The sequence below is a fragment of the Lepidothrix coronata genome, unplaced genomic scaffold (genome assembly GCF_001604755.1).
Source record: "Lepidothrix coronata isolate B3197 unplaced genomic scaffold, Lepidothrix_coronata-1.0 Scaffold1, whole genome shotgun sequence".
Taxonomy (NCBI): Eukaryota; Metazoa; Chordata; class Aves; order Passeriformes; family Pipridae; genus Lepidothrix; species Lepidothrix coronata.
The window spans coordinates 4,119,073-4,136,249 of NW_016690181.1; the positions used below are offsets into that span (position 1 = coordinate 4,119,073).

Genomic DNA, 17,177 nt, shown 5'->3' on the forward strand with positions numbered 1-17,177 from the left:
TTATCTTCTTAGGATTATATATTTTTTCCTACTTTTTAGTGGAATATAGACTTGTTTTTACGTGCACGGCAAGATCTAGTTGCTGTAATGGTATACATTAGTAGTCAAACTAAAGTAGCCAAAACCATTTGTGCTTTGGACAAAGATCTTGGCAACAAGGAGGACACCTAATGGTATTACCAATACCATGAAGTTGATCTTAATCATAATTTAGCTTTACCAGACCCGGTGACAAGACAGCTTTATTCTGTGGAAGAGAACCACAACCTGCAACTGCGGCACAGCCTCAACATAATTGTACATCAGACAAAAGGCATCATAAAAATAAGCCTAATATCCTGCCCCCACAGAATTATACTCCTCTGACTTTGCTGCATACTGTAGTTCAAAGAGTGTGAAACTGTAAATACATATAAGAATATTTTCTCAAATTAGTCTTTCTCTGGCCTGCTCAGAGTACCATACAGACACTGAGCTCTGGGACCCCAGGCCAGTGGCATTTTTTCTGTGGATGAACTGTGTACTGTCTGCTGTTCTTGTCCTTAGTGGATAAAAACTACAGCATGGTGATTCTCTAGAGAGAAAGTAAACTTGGTGTTAGACATTGATACAAACACTGTTTTTAGCATGCAGCCTCACCTTTAGTACTGTGTACAGTCCTGGGGGCCAGAATTTAAGGGTGTTGAAGTCCTCAAATGGGTCCAGAGTTTGGACTTGTCTAGTTTGGAGAAAAGGAGGCTAAGGGGTAACCTCATGGCTCCCTACAACTTCCTGAGGAGGGGAAGTAGAGAAGGAGGTGCTGATCTCTTCTCCCTAGTATCCAGTGATGCATGGGAAAGGTTTGAAGCTACACCAGGGGACGTTTAGACTGGATACTAAAAAGCATTTCTTTACTGAGAGTGTAGTCAAACATTGGAACAGGCTTCCTAGAGAAGTGGTTGATGCCACAGTCTGTCAGTGTTTAAGAGGCATTGTGACAATGCCCTTAATACCAGGCTTTGACTTGATCAGCCCTGAACTGGTCAGGCAGTTGGACTAGATGCTCATTGTAGGTCCCTTCTATATGAAACAGTCTATTCTACTCTATTCTATTCCATTCCACTTCTGAAAAATGCTAACTGTGATAGCTCCAATAGGGAAATATGAAGGTTACTCTGTGCGTGCTCTGCATGGGGACAATTCTGCTGGGAGACAAATGGAGGGGGGACAGGAGGTGCACATCTTTGCTGGAGATAACTTGGATAACCATCAGAGTTTTCTTTGGGATCCTATGATGAAGACTTCCACAGATCTATTGAAGAAAGTGTTGATCACTGTCAAGATATGAAGATTTTTTTTTTCTATAGTAGTTTTTCTTCCCAGAAATCAAACCTTTGAGGCTTCAGAAGCAAGAAGGGAAGTGCTGTGTTCATTTTTTCCTCTTGCTGTATTTTGTTAATGGATACAGTTCTAAGAAGAATGGAGTGTATTAGAGAAGTGCCTGGTAAGACTTTAAGACTTGCTGTTTGGGTTGATATATATGTTCAAAGCCAGATTGTGTTTGTCTGTGGTTATCATTTTTGTGTATGGCATTCTAATACAGGATGGCAGCAACTAATACAACTTTGTTACTGTTCTGGGAAAAAGCATAGAGACTGGGCGCTTATTGTTTTTCCATTAGTTTTTCTGTGCATTTCCTAATATGCGAGAAAATGCATAGGTAACTATAGTTATAGCACAAAAAATACCAACACTCAAAACGAAACCCTAAAGCCCCACAGTTCAAGGCATGGCTATGTACAGATATTTTAGGACCTGTGTTCATAGCCAGCTGTGGGTGACTGCACCTTAATTACTGAGCATAGGCACTGGGAGGCCTGAAGCCTGGGATGCTACTGCTCCGGAGGTAAGGGATAAAGTTCGCCACGCAACACGGCCCCTCTGCAGGTGGAGGGGAAGTGCTGGTACCTTCCGCTGTGTTGGTAGGGCTCTTCCTTCCCCATTCTTGTCAGCTTCGTCATGTAAGGTCTGGTACTCTCCGAGCTGCTCTTGACGTGACGTTTTTATATGCTTTTGAAGCGCGTTTTTTTTCTGTTGGTTTCTGACACCAGGTGTGTTTTCTTGTGTAAGTTGTGTTTTGAAATAGTATCTTTTTTTAGTTGCTGTTGGTTACTGTATCTGGGGCCCTTATCAACCAGTTTTAATAAGCCAGTTTGGTGCTCTAGAAACCAATAAGGTACGTAAGATTGTTGAGTGCTGCACCGAAACAACAACAGGCAGACAGCGGACACCTTGCAGCCGCCTCCCGTGCAGTCCGGCTCCGGCGGAGTCGGAGGTGCTGCCCACGCTGATCGCCGGGGAGGCCGGCAGGGGTAAGGGCGGTGGAGGCGGGCAGGGGCTGGGCCGGCACCCCGCGCCCTCTCCGGCTTCCCCCTGCCGAGGCCGGTGCCCCTCAGCGGCGAGCGGCGGGCGGGGGCCACCGTGGCCGCGCTCGGCTCGGCTCTGCTCCCCGGGGCCGGGCGGGGGCCGCTGACCCCCGTTCCCGCCCCGGTTATGAAACCGCGGGGGAGGGGCCGGTGCCGCCCGCCAACCGCGGCGGCGCCGGGGGAGCCGAGGCCGCCGGAGCGCAGGTGAGAGCGGGGCGGCCTTTCTCGGCCAGGCCGCAGGGGCGCCGGGCCGGGCCGGGCCGGGCCGGGCCGGGGCTGTGGGGCGGCCCCGCGAGGCCCGGAGCCGCCGAGCGTGCGCTATTTGGGGAAGCCTGCGGGGTGCCCGCCGAGCTGTATTTGTATATAGCCGTATATTTAAATATAGATAGCCGTGGCAGCCATTTAGGAATTCTAAATAAGTTCATCGCGAGCACGGGATAAGCCCCTGGATGTGCTTCGGGGAGGATCCGCCGGGGGGATGCGTGTGACGCATCGCCCGCCGGCTGCGAGGGAGGCTGTGGGAGGCCCGCGCCTTTCCTCAGGGGCCTGGTGGCCTTGTGGTCGTCACAGCACGGGACACGAGGGGCTGCATCCCGTCGCTCTCGGTGGAGCAGCCCGGGTGTGGTTGCCAGCCAGTGCGGGAGCCCAATCCAAATACCAGGTGGTGGTTGTGAGTAAAAGTGGCCGCTAAACTGGAAATGCCTTTTGAGCACGGTTGTTGGAAGATCTGTCAGCCCAGGCCATCATCATGAAAGCTGAATCTGAAGAGTTCTGTGTTAGCTACTACTGAAAAAGTTAGGATATTATGTGGTTTCACAGATTTACTTTATGCAGATCTGTGGGTTTCAGGCTTAAAAGTTTGGTAGAAGAACATCTATCAAAACATACTCTAGTGCTTTAGGATACGTTATTTTTCATAGGTGAACAAAGAAGAGTTTATTGAACCTCTTCCCCTCTTCAGCAGGGCACAACAAAAAGCCAGTGCTATACTGATGAAAGAGGGTACAGGTATAATAATCAATACTTTCAGACCACTGGCATGTTTCATTCCAGTTTTCTTTTCTGCTCTCTAGTTAGAAGTGTGTGACAGTCTTACCTTCCTTGCTTTGTTTGCTTTCAGTGGTCAGACAGGATGGCTCCAGTGAACCAGCCAAAGGACAAGGAGTGTGAGAGGGTGTATCAGCATTGGCCAGAAGAGGCAAAATCAGCTGGGAAGAGGAAAGCGGACTATGAGAAACTGGGGAATGAGACACAAGCAAAGAGGTTGTTTGTGAGAAAAACATCTAAACCCCCAGGGAAAATTGGTAACATTTCCTCAGATCCTTACTGTTTTCTCTCTACCAGACTTACTGCAAATGATAGGCTTTGACTAATTAAAGAGGGAGAATGCCAAGAAATGTGTTCAGACATGAGTGTTCAGATGGTGTTATATATTCAAGTGATAGGTGGGCATGTATTGGAGTAGTACATCCTCCAGTTTTCTGTATAGTGAGTGCGTGTGCATGCATGCATGTTTAATTTTTGAGACCTGTACCCCTTGGCGAAAGCACGCTCTCTGAAGATGCTGTCATTTGAGGGTGGTTAAGTTTTGTGGAATTCCTATATTACCAGATCTCTGCTTTAGTGTAGAGCAGACCAGTCTTGGTAACACATCGTTTTTCTCTCATGCAATTCCTAATGCAGTTTAGTAGTCATAAGGTTGGTATTCTGCAGCATGCAGTCTAAACTGGCATTTTCTCCCGAATCTTTGCATATTTTAACTTTTACTGCAGTAACTAGGAATACTTTCTACTTCTATGTTTAGAGTAGAATGGACAGAATTTCTACTAATCACTTGTCATCATGTGCAATTTTTTCCTTTACTATGTAACTTAGATAAAAAAAATCTAAAGATTTTTGATGTAATGTGGAGAGGTGATTAATTTCTAATATACTGGAAAGTTTAGTGCTTTGAATTATCAAGAAAGTTGACTAGACTTTACCTACAGCAAGGACTTTTCATAGAGACATTTAGGTTGAAGAGATCTTTAAGATCATCGAGTCCAACCGTTAACCCAGCACTGCCACCACTAAACCATGTCATTAAGTGCCATGTTGACATGTCTTTTAAATACCTCCAGGGATGGTAACTCAACGTCTTCCCTGGGCAGCCTGTTCCAATGCTTGACAACCCTTTCAGTGAAGAAATTTCTCCTAATGTCCAGTCTACACCTCCCCTAGTGCAACTAGAGACCTTTTCTTCTTGTCTTATCACTTGTTCCTTGGGAGAAGCGACTGACTCCTCCCTTGCTACAACCTCCTTTCAGGTAGTTGTAGAGAGAGAAAGTCTCCCTTCAGCCTCCTTTTTCACAGAAGACCTGTAATTCCATCAATGGTTTAGAAGATCACTGGGGCTACTGCCTTGTGTGGAGATACTACACACTTTCTGTACAATTTTGGCTTTAAGGAACCAGAAAATACTGAAGTGCATTTCAGCAGTCAAAGATACAAGGGTTTTACGATTTTAAACATTTCCATTGTGTGGTCTGTAGGTCCAAACTTGGAACAGTTAGCAGTGTGAACAGTGGAGACGAAATACTCTTTGAAAGGAGTTCTGTGTGTAATTGTGGATAGTTAGAGCATCTTCTGTAGTTAATTTAGCTACATGATTTTATTGTAAATCCATGGCCTGATTTTCAGATTTGGTAAGCATCTGCCATTCCTGTAAGATTCAGAGGTAATTGGATGTAGTTAGTACTTCAGAAAAATGAGGCCAATCATATTTTTCCCTTAACCCTTTTTTAAAAAGATGAAGACCTTTGTATTTGAACTTTTCAATTCTGTGTTCCACTTTTTATGTGTTTGAAAAAAACATTTTTTTCTCCTGAGCCATATAGGACAGTTTCTGTTTCTTGCAATTAGAACAGCCTTTTTGAAGGATTTCTTCCAGCAGATTCTAAAAAGGTCTGAAGTTTGTTTCTTAACAAATTATCCTTCATTGTAGAATGGAATTTGGAAAAAATACCTGAATTTCTGTCGTCTCTGAGGAAGGAACTGTGGATACTAATTCTTCTGTGAAAAATATAAATTAGAATATAAATACTTTTATACCTATTTCAGCAGGTGTGACAAATGTTGGCACTATGTTGGCATGTGAACAGAGAAGTTCAGTTTCACACCTGTGCATTTCTGGGCTCCACCACTGCATTAAAGAAAGATTTCATTTAGGTTCTGGTCATATAGAATGATCCATGTGTTTTCAGTCTTCTGTTTTCTTTTTTTTTAATAAATATCCTTAAATGAAAATTGCATTTATGTTTCTTAAGAAATGCATTTGACTTCTGGATCCCCTGGGGTGTTACAGACCATCGCTGTGGGGATGAGTAGATCACAGTCATGGGACTGAACAGATCTAGTTTTTACGTAAAAGTCCCTAAAGATAAAAACTTGGAACATGAACAAAATGTAGAAACAAGCTGTACTCTCAGCAAAAATCACTTTGAACAGAAATGTTTTCAGGCGATGTGGCGTCAGCAAGTCTATTATCAAAAACAAAACTCACAGTGCTGTGGGCAGGCTGTACAGGCTCCAGCACAGGCAGATCGAAAATTCTGATTCACAAGCAGGCATTTCAGGAACTGGGTGGGAACTCGCAGTGCTATGCTTGGGGAATTTTCAGGTGTTTCTGCTGGTCACACGTCTGACTTTTCTTTTGCTGGGTGCCGGGGCTTACCACCTCCCATGGCATATTTACAAGTTGTTGGGGTTTTGGGTGGCAGCATTTTGCTTTGGGTTGAACCATTCAAATTGTACACTGTCCAAGAGATGCACCACCCACCTGTAGTATTGCTTTAGTGCTCTCCTGTTGTCCTTGATAAATCTTTGGCAAAGAGAAGGAAGGTTTAACAAGATGAAGCATACACAAAGCTCTGGCAGTCTATGGGAACCACTGGACTCTACAGTTGCAGAAGCTGCTGTACCTTAAGAAATATAAGAACTATTTAGAGACTTTTATCTTGTGGCTGAAGCTTTTCATGGGTATAGCAGCAAATGCAGATGTCTTCCCATACTGTTAAGTGAATGAGTTGCCTATCAGTAAGTTTTACTCTTTTCCAATCTGGCAGGTTGGAGCGGAGGTGGGTCTGTGGTGAGAAACAAGAGAGTCCTCTCCCATCAGCTGGACCAGCAGCGCAGCATTGTTCATTATGTCTACCAGAACATGCTGGGAGGCTCCATTCGGGCACCACTCAGGCAGGTGAGGAGTGTCTTCTTCTTGACCTGTTGGACGTAACTCCCTACATAAAAAAACCTTCAACACAAGCAGGAAAACTTAAAGGGGCTTAAAGTTCTCCTATACAGTTTGAGGCTCCAAGTATGATGCACTCTTATGTTTCTTAGTTGTGTAAAATGCAAGAGATGAGATGGCTTTCCCTTTTGGTTGACCCAGCGCTGTCATCTACATTTTATCCTCTGTTAATTCAGTGCTTCCTTGAATCATGTTTAAACTTGCCCAGTCTACCAGCTGAGTAATCGCACAGTGATACATTTGCATGCTGCTCTGACTGTTTTGTCGTACTATTCTTGTATCCACTCTGCTTTGCTAGTCTTGTCAGGTTTAGTGTTGATTTTTACCTCTTCACAGATGTAGTCCATCAAGTCCATAATGTTTTACTGTTTTCCAGAGCCATACACCTTTCATTTGAAAATTAACTCTTTCCATAACATCCATAGGTGGGAGGCACTTGGGCTAGCTTTATCTTCCTGATGATTTATGTATTTTAAGTGTCCAAATGATAAATTGCCAAGCTCATCGAAGCAGTACCTGTTTTTCAACTGAACAACAATGCAATATGTCATCGTTTCTCATTCCCTATTTCAAGTGTTCTGTTCACTCCTATGTTGTGTAGTTGAGCTGCAGAAAAATTGGATGGAGGACCATAATATTGTATCTCTGGATGTAACATTTTGAGATGCTCAATAAAGACATAGATAATCATAAGTGCCTTTTCCTGGTGTGGAGGCATGTTCTTCTCCCTTGTTAATTACTCTGCATTTTAGCTCAGCCCACAGTCTCCTAACCCTGTACATCATTTAAAATATGGTATCTCTCAGTTCTCTGTTGCTTTCCAAGTGCTGTGGCTGATGTGGATTTGTGTGGTCACAGGCTGTTTCCCTCGAGTTCAGCATTCATTCTCTTAGTTTTACAGAGATGTTTAGAATTTTGTGTGAACGTACTAACACTAATGACAATTGGAAATTGTTAGCACTTGTCATTCAGAGAATCTCAGGGATACCTGCAAAAGTCATAATTCTCTTTACCTTTTTAACAGTGTCTGCAGCTGCCTTTTTTGCGTTCTCTTGCCTCATATCGCCTCTTTCGAACAGCAAGTCCCTTTGACAGGAGAGTGACATGCTTGGAATGGCATCCAACACACCCCAGTACAGTAGCTGTCGGTTCCAAAGGTGGAGACATCATCCTTTGGGACTATGAAGTACTTACTAAAACGTGCTTCATAAAGGGGGTAAGCCTGTGTGTGTGGAATGGGTGGGAGGGAAAACTGGGGTACCACAAAATACTGCAGATAAAAACTAAGGTCTGTTGTGAGAAGCACATAAGGGTCTTGGGTTTCAGAGTAGTCTGTTACAGGGCAGGACTGAGATGCAACAGCATATCTGATCCTAAGTCCCAGACTGTTCTAGCACTGGGGAGAACTGAGGCGTGGTAATTAAGTTCATAATGAAGCAATACTTGGTGTGTGCTCAGTGGAAAAATAATACAGCAACTGGTAAAACAGTTGTGTTAAAGGGATGCCAGGAACGACTAGGCAGAGAGGGTCAGTCTGCCTTAGGTCTTGATCTTTCTCACCTTTTATTGTATCAGATGAAGAAACATCTTTGAGTGGGGAGAGACAAAGTGCCTTTATCTAAAGGGAGAAACTAAGGTAGAATGAATGGTTTATACAGCTGGCATACCCCCTTGTTGCTTTATTCAGCCATTCCCATTCCAACAGGGGCTCAAAGACTTTTTAACTTTTATTGCCTTTCTAAATTAACATAGATATACATTGAGAGATCTATCCTCCAGAAATTCCAGAGTAATATTTCTCTTTTTGTAAATAGTGAAGTGCAAGCCAGCAAGGGAATACCTTGCCTGGGGACTGAAGGAGTTGCATATTTGTCCTCTAGGAGGGCTGCTGTCTAGACAGCCGTCATGTGGGAGACATGGTTATCTTTGCCTGTGTAGAGGACTGTGGTGTGTTTCACTGTTGCTGTTATAGACATAGCAGTGAATGCAGACTTACAGAACACACTTTTCTCCTTCCCCGTCACTCAGTGGATTTTTCTTTTGTTCATCCCCTTCCTTGTAGATGGGAGCTGGAGGGGCCATCACAGGAATGAAGTTTAACCCTTTTAACCCTAGTCAGCTGTACACTTCATCAGTTGCCGGCACTACCACCCTGCAGGATTTTAATGGCAATACTGTCCGGGTCTTCACCAGCACCGAGGACTGGGAGTAAGAACACAGTAATGCTTTGGGCCTCTGTGTCCTGCTGGCAGGAGCACTACAGGGAGAGAGAGAGAGAGAGAGAAAGAGAGAGAGAGAGAGAGAGAGAGAGATGTTTGTCTTGAATATGTGAGAGCTGGGCTTCCTCTTCCCCACATACATGTCTTCTATCCTCTGAATTCAGGGGGGCTCATTCTTTTTATTTTTCCCTGAAATGGGGTAGTGGGTAGGAGAGAGCTTTTCTTCACCGAAGGGGAGGGACTCTTTGATTCTGCTTACTTCCTGTTGTACATGAGAGAGTGAGGATGCCAGTGGATTTCCTCAGCTGTCTGTTCTTAAAACTTCCCAAAACTCAGTGCTCTACAGACCCTCTAACCTCTTCACCTGCTAGCAGTGCTGCTTGTTGTCAGATGGTTTTTACATGACAATTCATAGTTCTCTCTGTGCTTCACCACTAATGCCACTGACTTCAAGCAGTGCATGCCATAAGGATCACACCAATTCATTCCACCTAGCTTTTGGTGCTTACCCAAAATACCAAAATTAAGAGTCTGGGCTCCTTTAGTAGTGAGTGAAAAGGGGAGATGAATTGTTAGAGGCAGCTCTAAGAATTACCTTCTCAGACTGTTGCTTTTTCTGTGGACTCATGAGGAAGCCTCAACTCTCCAATTAGTTACTTCCATTCAGTGCTTAAAGGTAAGTGAGAGAATTTGGATTAGCTTCTGCATTACTTTTCCCCACTTGATTCTTTCCGGGTGGCAGCTTTTATGGTTGTTTTCCAAATTGGCTGTTCACCTGCAATCTTGTAATAGCGCAGAAGGCGAACCCAGGCAGTGCTGGGATGACTGGCCAGGTGAGCAAGGAGAAATAAACTGGGTCCTGGGACACAAGGATCCCAGTGGGATGACTGTTGCAGCAATGATGTCTGGATTTGAAAGGGCATGCCATCCTCCTTACACTGCTGTGAGGACAGGCAGGCTCTATGGGTGGGCCTTTTTTTAATCTTCATTGGCTTCTTGAAATCTAGTATTTACAGACCTTAAGTAGTTTTTCTTTGAGCAGCAGATGGAGTGCACTTGAGTATCAAAGAGTTTGGGGAATCCCAGGTACTGGTCTTCTTTTCTGTCATTGTGTAGGGTTTCCAAGTTTCCTCAGTAGACAGACTGGGGGAAAACAACATAACAATATGACATAACACAAGATTCCTGTGCCACGGGGTTAGCAGTAAGATTTCTCTATGCAACAGTTTCATCCTGCCTGTTGGTACCTTGAGAAAGACCAGATACAGCCTGTGGGTAACTAGTGATGAAGTCTCTCTAAGAAAAGCTTGGGGCTGCACTGTCATGAGATTTTTTGTGGTTTATGCATGGGATGGTGGTGTTTTTGCTTGTGATCTCCTAAGCCTGGTTTGAGCCAGGTGGTTCACTGCAGTTTAGTCCTATCCCCATAACAGAAGCAGCTGCTAATGAAGTTTGCAGCGCAGCGTGGTGAGGGTGAGCTTAAAAGGCTCGGAATATATGTAACCAGATTGGGAAGAGGTTAGAAAAAAAGTTCTTATCTGTCTTCTCTGCCTGAAAGCAGTGCTTATGCCTAGGGAAACTGGCAGTGTGTTCCAGGAGGTGACTGTTGTATTAAGATTTTGTCTTCCACTCTAACCTTGATGCCTCTTGGCTTTGTGTGTATTTCAGAAAGGGGCTGGAGATTCTCTTGGAGACATCAAGTTCAGTCCTTATGAGGCAGTGAAGCTTTATGTGGCATCAGGTGATGGCACCCTAAGTCTGCAGGACCTTGAGAGCAGAGCGGTGCAGGTGATCTCTCGTGCCCCGGACTGTGGCCATGAGCACCATAATGTTTGGTGAGAAGAGGGCATGGCAAGGTTGAATCTCTGTTCCTTGGGGTTAATGCTGCACTACTTCTTCAGATCTCTAACATCTTCATCTTTGCCAGTGTTAGGAGACTCTTGGTATGAATTAGTCCCAGGAGGGAGCTTGGAGACAGAGTCCTGATCCTGACCTAGCACTGCAGGGCAGGGCAGCACAGGGCACTTACACTTTTACAGTAGCTGAGCGTGCTGCCTGCATCTTCTGGTGTTGCTTTCTGGTGATGCCATCTTGTATCTTGCAGATATTGATAGCTTTTCACTTTATAAAATGTGAAGTGAGAAGAGCAGGGTAACTTCCTCCTCTTCATTGTTGCCACTGGTCTGTTTTGTCTGTAGCAGCTCAGGTAGCATAGGAAAGCCACAAAACATTCCTGTGCCATCTTTCAGGTTGTTGAGTTTACCTTGTGGCTCTTCTGGAGACTTCAGGCTCACAATGTTCATTTCCATGGCCTTGAATTCTTAGAATAATTTATCTTGAAAGTAAAGTTTTCACAACAAGTTCCCAAAGGATCCCAGCTTTATTATCACTGCCCTTCCCCTCCCAGCAGACCTGGGGTTAAGACCTATGTCTTTATCAGATAAGTTTCTATTAAGTTTTGTTTCCTGGAGCATAAAGCTGAGATAGTTTGAGGTGCAACTTTTCAGTACAAAGCTTTTGTTTTTACTGCTGCTTCAGTGTTTTGTGGAAAATGTAATTTTAAAGCTGTTTCTGCACATTTGTTGTTGTCCCAGGGGTGTTCTGATCTTTCCCAAGGTATGTTCACGTGCAGGCACCAAGTGGCTCTTCAGCCTCTATTATGTTTCACTGTCCCAATATGTTACATTCCATCTAGTGAGAACTTCGAAAATGCCTAGGAAGTTATTTCATATTCAGTCACCAACAGAAAGCACTGCTGATAAGCCATCCTTCCTGATACTCAGGCCCACACCATCGGGCAGGAGATTGCAGTTACAATCTCTTGCAGTCTCCCTTGTCAGGGATGAGACCTGAACCAGAGCTCCACTACCTTCACTTTCCTGTGGGAGGAGCACTGATTTTGTGTCTTTCCCTCTAGTTGCTGGTACTGCAGTGTGGATGTTTCTGCAAGCTGCCGTGCAGTGGTGACAGGTGATAATGTGGGCAACGTGGTCCTGCTCAGCACTTCTGGTGAAGAGGTTCGTATGGCTCCATGCAGCATCATCTCTACGGGAATCTTCATGTGCTTTCCTACACTACAGGGACCCCAAAAAGAGGAGCAAGTGCCTTGCAGCTCAGGAGATGAGTCCACCCATTGTCTGGGTAGTGCGAAGTCCTCCACTTCTGCCATCCATTAGATGTTTTCACATTGTTGAGTGTGAGTCCCAAACAGGGACTGTGTCATGTGCTATCCCTTCCTTACCGTATTTGCTACTGGCCAGAGTAATTATAGGGTAATGTGAAAATGTGAGCATCCTCTGCCAACAACCTTCACAATTCCAGAAACTTAGTGCACTGATGGGAGTCATTTGAGAGATACTGCTTTGATGTACATCCTTCCATGACCTAGGAGTAGGCACACAGCCATAATGCAGTGAACTTAGGGATGGAAATCGCACTCCTGCCGTTAGACACGAGAGGGCAGGCAGAGACAAGACTGAAGCAGTGCAGACACATAGGAGAGAATAGTTGGAGTGGACTCTGAAGAGCCTGCTGTACTGCCACACTGGCATTGCCATCTCTCCTGCCTGTATGGGTAACATCTGTAAGAGTTTGCCACAAGGCAGTTATGTAAATTAGCAGGCAGAGTCAGGAGTGCTCCAAATTCTTTGTCGTTATTCAAGGTTAGTTGCTTGCTTTCCTTTTTTTTTTTTTTCTGAAAGAACATGACAATCTTTTTTGCACTTGGGAGATACCCATTATTTTAGGGATTAATTATTTTGATTAAAAATAATCTTCTGGCTTTGGATGGAAATTTATTCATGGCCAGTTTATATTTATTTGTTGGTTTTAATTGAAATATTTGACCTACACTCATGTTTCTTTGCTGATATGTTTCTAGAAGCCAATTATATCTCCTCTCACCATTTTTACTAAGATAAACAAAGGAAGGTTCTTTGATATTCCACACAAAGCAGGTGCTTCCTCTTGTTATCTTGGCAGCACATTTGTTGTACCTGTTCCATTTTGTTTTAATCCTTCTGCCTAAAGTCTTCTAGATGTGATCTTGTTTTGTACAGTGGCACTAATACTTCCTTCCATAAACCAGGGATTGCATCCTCCTTTCTCACATCTGTAATAAATTGGTGGATCATAGTTCTCCTAGAATTAAACAGTTATTTCCCAAGGTCATTGTTTTCCTTTTTCGTTTCCAGTGAACAAACTCTTGGTGTATTTTAAAAGTTTAGTTACTCTGTAAATGTGAGACCTCTTTACCCTGTAGTAGTAGATTATTCCGTTTCTTTACTCCAGACCTTGGTCATTTTTTTTATGATTTTCTGTTTGCTGCAGATTTGGAAGCTGAAATTGCACAGGAAGAAAGTGACTCATGTAGAGTTTAACTCCCGATGCGAGTGGCTGTTGGCCACAGCGTCTGTGGATCAGACAGTCAAAATCTGGGACCTCAGAAACATCAAAAACAAAATGAGCTTTCTTCATGTGCTTCCTCATGAGAAACCTGTCAATGCAGGTAAGTTGAGATAAGGATTTAATTGCATGGATATCTGCAGAGAGTCCACTCAGCTCAGGTTTTATTGTTGTGGCAGTGTGAGGTTTTACTCAGATTCCCTTGGGAGGAGGGCATTGGGAATGTGTGGCCAGAGGAAGGGAGGTGGATAGGGCAGCTGCAGCACGTTCTTAAGACTTGACATACAAACTCTGGTGCTGTACCTTGAGAAGTGAGTTTGGAAGCATCAGCAGTGGCTGAGATTAGAAAACTGAATTTACTGGAGCAGTCCTTTGACAAAAGTAGAGCATAAGACTCTGTTTCTTGGGTGCAACTTTACCAGTTCATGGAAGTCCAAACTGCAGATGACTGTCTCATTATTCCACTGCCTTTTCATTTGGACGAGCGTGTTCCTTTCTTCACAATGTCTCCTTCTGTGATTCTGAAATGAGACTAATGATTCTTCCTAGGTAACTCCACACTGTAGGTTTCAGCTTACTGTATGTAAGAGCCTTGATTTTGTTTGAGACAAGTAAAGCCTTGTTTGTTGAGACACAGCCATATTCAAATCCCTATTAAAGAAATACCAATGGCTTTTCAATCAGAGAAATGTGACTTTTCTGTTTCGTATCAGTCACAGCATTGTGATCTTTAATTTGCCTTGCTGTCCCCCTCTCCTAGCTTACTTCAGCCCAACAGATGGTGCAAAGCTTCTGAGCACAGACCAGCGCAATGAAATCAGGGTTTACTCATCTTCAGACTGGACCAAGCCACAGCATCTGATTCCACATCCACACAGGCATTTTCAGCACCTCACACCTATTAAGGTGAGTTAAGTCTCAGAGGAGCATCATGCTTGGTACTAGCAGCCAGCTGTAAATTAGAAATGGCCTGATTGCTGGTCAAGATACTACATTTGTGGGTGGATATTTACACTGCTGCACCTTCCAGTGAAGCACTGTTCCTCAAGCTGTGGGTGGGATGTATACAGTGTTGCTCAGCGTCAGTTGTCTGGTGTCAGTACTGAGCTGTATCCCTTTCTCTAAACTCTACATCGCTCTGCTCTATGACTAGGCAACATGGCATCCTCGCTATGACCTCATTGTCGTAGGTCGCTACCCAGACCCCAAGTTCCCAGAGTACACAATGGATGAGCTACGAACTGTTGATGTATTCGATGGAAACACCGGAGAGATGGTTTGTCAACTCCACGATCCAAATGCTTGTGGTATCATCTCGGTGAGTTGAGCACTGCAGCTAAAAGGGTGACTGTGTACACTGCTGTATCTCTGGGAAGGAGGTATGGGTTAGTGACTAGAATAATATCCTCTTTACTTGTGATAGACTCATGCTGTCATGGGATATGGCTGCCAGCTAAAGCTGCTGATTCAAGCAGGGCTAGTCCATGATCATCTATGGGGGTTTTGTGATGCTCCTAGGAAACACTGGGTTTTCCAGATGGTTTGTTGCTGTTATATAAGCTGTGGTGCTCTTATGACTGTTATATAAGCAGTGATGCTCTTACAGACTGTGATTGTGTTTTCATTTTCAGCTCAATAAATTTAACCCTATGGGAGACACACTGGCTTCTGGCACAGGTAAGTAAAGAGAACTCAGGGTACTAAGCGTGGGTGGATTCCAGTCCCAGAAAAAGGCTGCCTTGTTACTCTGTACTAAAGCAAGTTGTAAGAGGGGGTTTCCCAAATCCCACTTGCCAGTAGTCCTCTATAAATTCCTACATCTGTAAAATAGATTAAGACTTTCTTTTCAGTCTTACACCTTTGCACTTGCAAAACAGGTCATCCATCTCCTGTGAAACATTCATGAGAATATCAAGTCCAGAGGAGCAGGAAGCCTCCTGGCAGCAGGGAGCCGCTGCCACCTGCCGGCCATGAAACAGTAGAAGAAAACAATGGAGGGGGGAAAGCCTTTTTCTGCTAGGGTGTACCCTTTCCCTTAATTTAATTTATCTCATTTCCTAGGCTGCAGAGCCAAGATTACTGTTTTTTGCAGGCTGTATGGGGTTAAGGTAGCTGGCTATAGATTGAGATCTTAGACTTGTGACAGATGAGATTAGAAATTACTTCTATTTCTTAGTTAGATGGGATTTCCATGGCTATGTGAAAATAGTATCTGTAGTAACTATTTTTGCATTCTCTATATCTTGGAAATACCTTAGAACAGACAAAACCCTTTGAATTTCTGACTTTTAAGTGACATAGCCTAAGACTGATGTAGAATTTCTGATGCACAGTGTTTAATTTTTCTTCTCAGGCTTTAATATTCTGATTTGGAGCCGGGAGGAGATGGTGGCCAAGAAGCAAGAACATCTTTTGAAAGCCATGACAGAACAGGGGATTGGAAGCTGGAATTCATCCAGACGTGGAGGGCAGAGGCAGGCAAACCCTGGCACAAGCAAACTCAAAGCTAAGTTATTGTCTTGGGAGCTGGACGACATGAGAACTAAAAACAATGATTCTAAATCCAAGGGAAGAAAGCGAAAAGGGAAGGATCTAGAGAAGTGATTTAGTATTTTGATCCTTTCTGAATCCCAGGGTACAAACTCAGTTGTTGCCAATGGGCAGTATAAGCTGTACAGGGCATTAGATTTTTGTCCCTCCTTCCTGGATCTGATCTTGGTTCCCTCATCCTCTTGGCTTCCCCTTCTAGAAAGTTGTGTCAGTACTTGGTTCCTCCTGCAAATGGAGTTAGCACCTATTTTCTGAGGCACTAGGAAAACTTCAAAGATGTTCTCAAATCCTGCTGAAGTTACTGCTTCCAATCTGCCATATCTGCTTGTCATCACTTGTCAGAGGTTACCATTTCCTGTAGTCTGGTTTAGAGGAGCTCATGGTAGGGTCCCTAGCCTGTTCTAGTCCAAATGCGTTGAGAAACCATTTGCTAACAGGATTTAACATCCTGAAAAGGTAGAATGTTTACAAGGCTGAGGTGATGGATAGCTCAGGTAGCCTAGGAAACACCAAGCTCTTCCATATGCAAGCTTCTTGGAAAATGTTTGTCAAGACCTCAGGCTTAGCCTGTTCTGTGCTTGCAGCTATTTAACTGGACCACAAAGAACATGATGATGCCAGAGGTGTGTACCTGCCTCATGAGATGCAAGGGCAGTATGGAGCTGGGCCTACTGATTCTGTAGTTTCTATTGTCAGAGTTCTAGGCTCTTGCCACTGATTAGGCAATTTTTTTCACCCAGGTGCTTCAGAATGTTGGATAAAAGTGTTATAAAGCAGAAATGAGGAATTTCTTCCAAACACCCCTGCTTAGAGCCAAATATCAAGACTGTTGTTAAAGTCTAAAGTTTTGCTTTTTCTGATTTGTTTACAAGGCTGCCCAGGGCCTTGCTGCTGTCCCAGAGGTTGATGGATGGGATGGGCTCCAGGCCTGCGCAGATTCTCCATGTTCACTTTTATAGTTTTGCAGTATTAATAAAGTTTTGTATTAAACTAAAATTCTTTGATACAGAGTGGCTGCCTTGAGTATTCTGCTGAACTGCATTTGTAGGGGAGAAGTTTGAGACCTTTCTACAAGAGGGCTGTGAGACCTAGAACAGTGGTGGAAGTACCAGTCATAGTACTAGGTCTGCAATGGACCCCTTCAAGTAGGACAGGATGTATTATCAGCTCTATCTTTGCATAGCTGCTGCAGTCAAAAATAGCTTATCTCGATTCTCCCTGTGCTATATGTGGGATTGTGAAACAGGGAATTCCTCTGGGAGAGGATATGCTGCAGTAAGTTCTGCCTGTTTTCCAACACTGAGCACACTGGTG

The 17,177-nt window shown here is 44.0% G+C and overlaps 1 protein-coding gene and 1 long non-coding RNA gene across 8 annotated transcripts in view; one reads left to right on the top strand and one right to left on the bottom strand.

Annotated features, from left to right (window-relative positions):
- Positions 1 to 16,859, top strand: part of DDB2 (damage specific DNA binding protein 2) — a 51,122-nt gene extending 34,263 nt beyond the window's left edge. For 2 of the 7 annotated variants that reach the window (XM_017806789.1, XM_017806822.1), the window contains 10 exons: positions 3,526 to 3,709; positions 6,509 to 6,639; positions 7,715 to 7,906; positions 10,578 to 10,744; positions 11,827 to 11,926; positions 13,239 to 13,416; positions 14,074 to 14,219; positions 14,467 to 14,631; positions 14,945 to 14,990; positions 15,667 to 16,859. In XM_017806789.1, the coding sequence (XP_017662278.1) occupies positions 3,538 to 3,709; positions 6,509 to 6,639; positions 7,715 to 7,906; positions 10,578 to 10,744; positions 11,827 to 11,926; positions 13,239 to 13,416; positions 14,074 to 14,219; positions 14,467 to 14,631; positions 14,945 to 14,990; positions 15,667 to 15,917 (1,548 nt within the window). In that variant the 5' untranslated portion in view covers positions 3,526 to 3,537 and the 3' untranslated portion in view covers positions 15,918 to 16,859. Of the gene's footprint in view, positions 1 to 1,933; positions 2,091 to 2,122; positions 2,352 to 2,550; positions 2,610 to 2,998; positions 3,414 to 3,525; positions 3,710 to 6,508; positions 6,640 to 7,714; positions 7,907 to 10,577; positions 10,745 to 11,826; positions 11,927 to 13,238; positions 13,417 to 14,073; positions 14,220 to 14,466; positions 14,632 to 14,944; positions 14,991 to 15,666 lie in introns of those variants that run through there. The other 5 variants (XM_017806806.1, XM_017806798.1, XM_017806775.1 and 2 more) reach the window with 5 other exon arrangements.
- On the bottom strand, positions 11,870 to 14,425 carry LOC108493492. Its single transcript, XR_001873493.1, has 3 exons — positions 14,337 to 14,425; positions 13,733 to 13,964; positions 11,870 to 13,020 (listed from the first exon to the last, which is right to left on the bottom strand). It is a non-coding gene; the product is annotated as an uncharacterized LOC108493492 (long non-coding RNA).
- Positions 16,860 to 17,177: the final 318 nt, after the last annotated feature.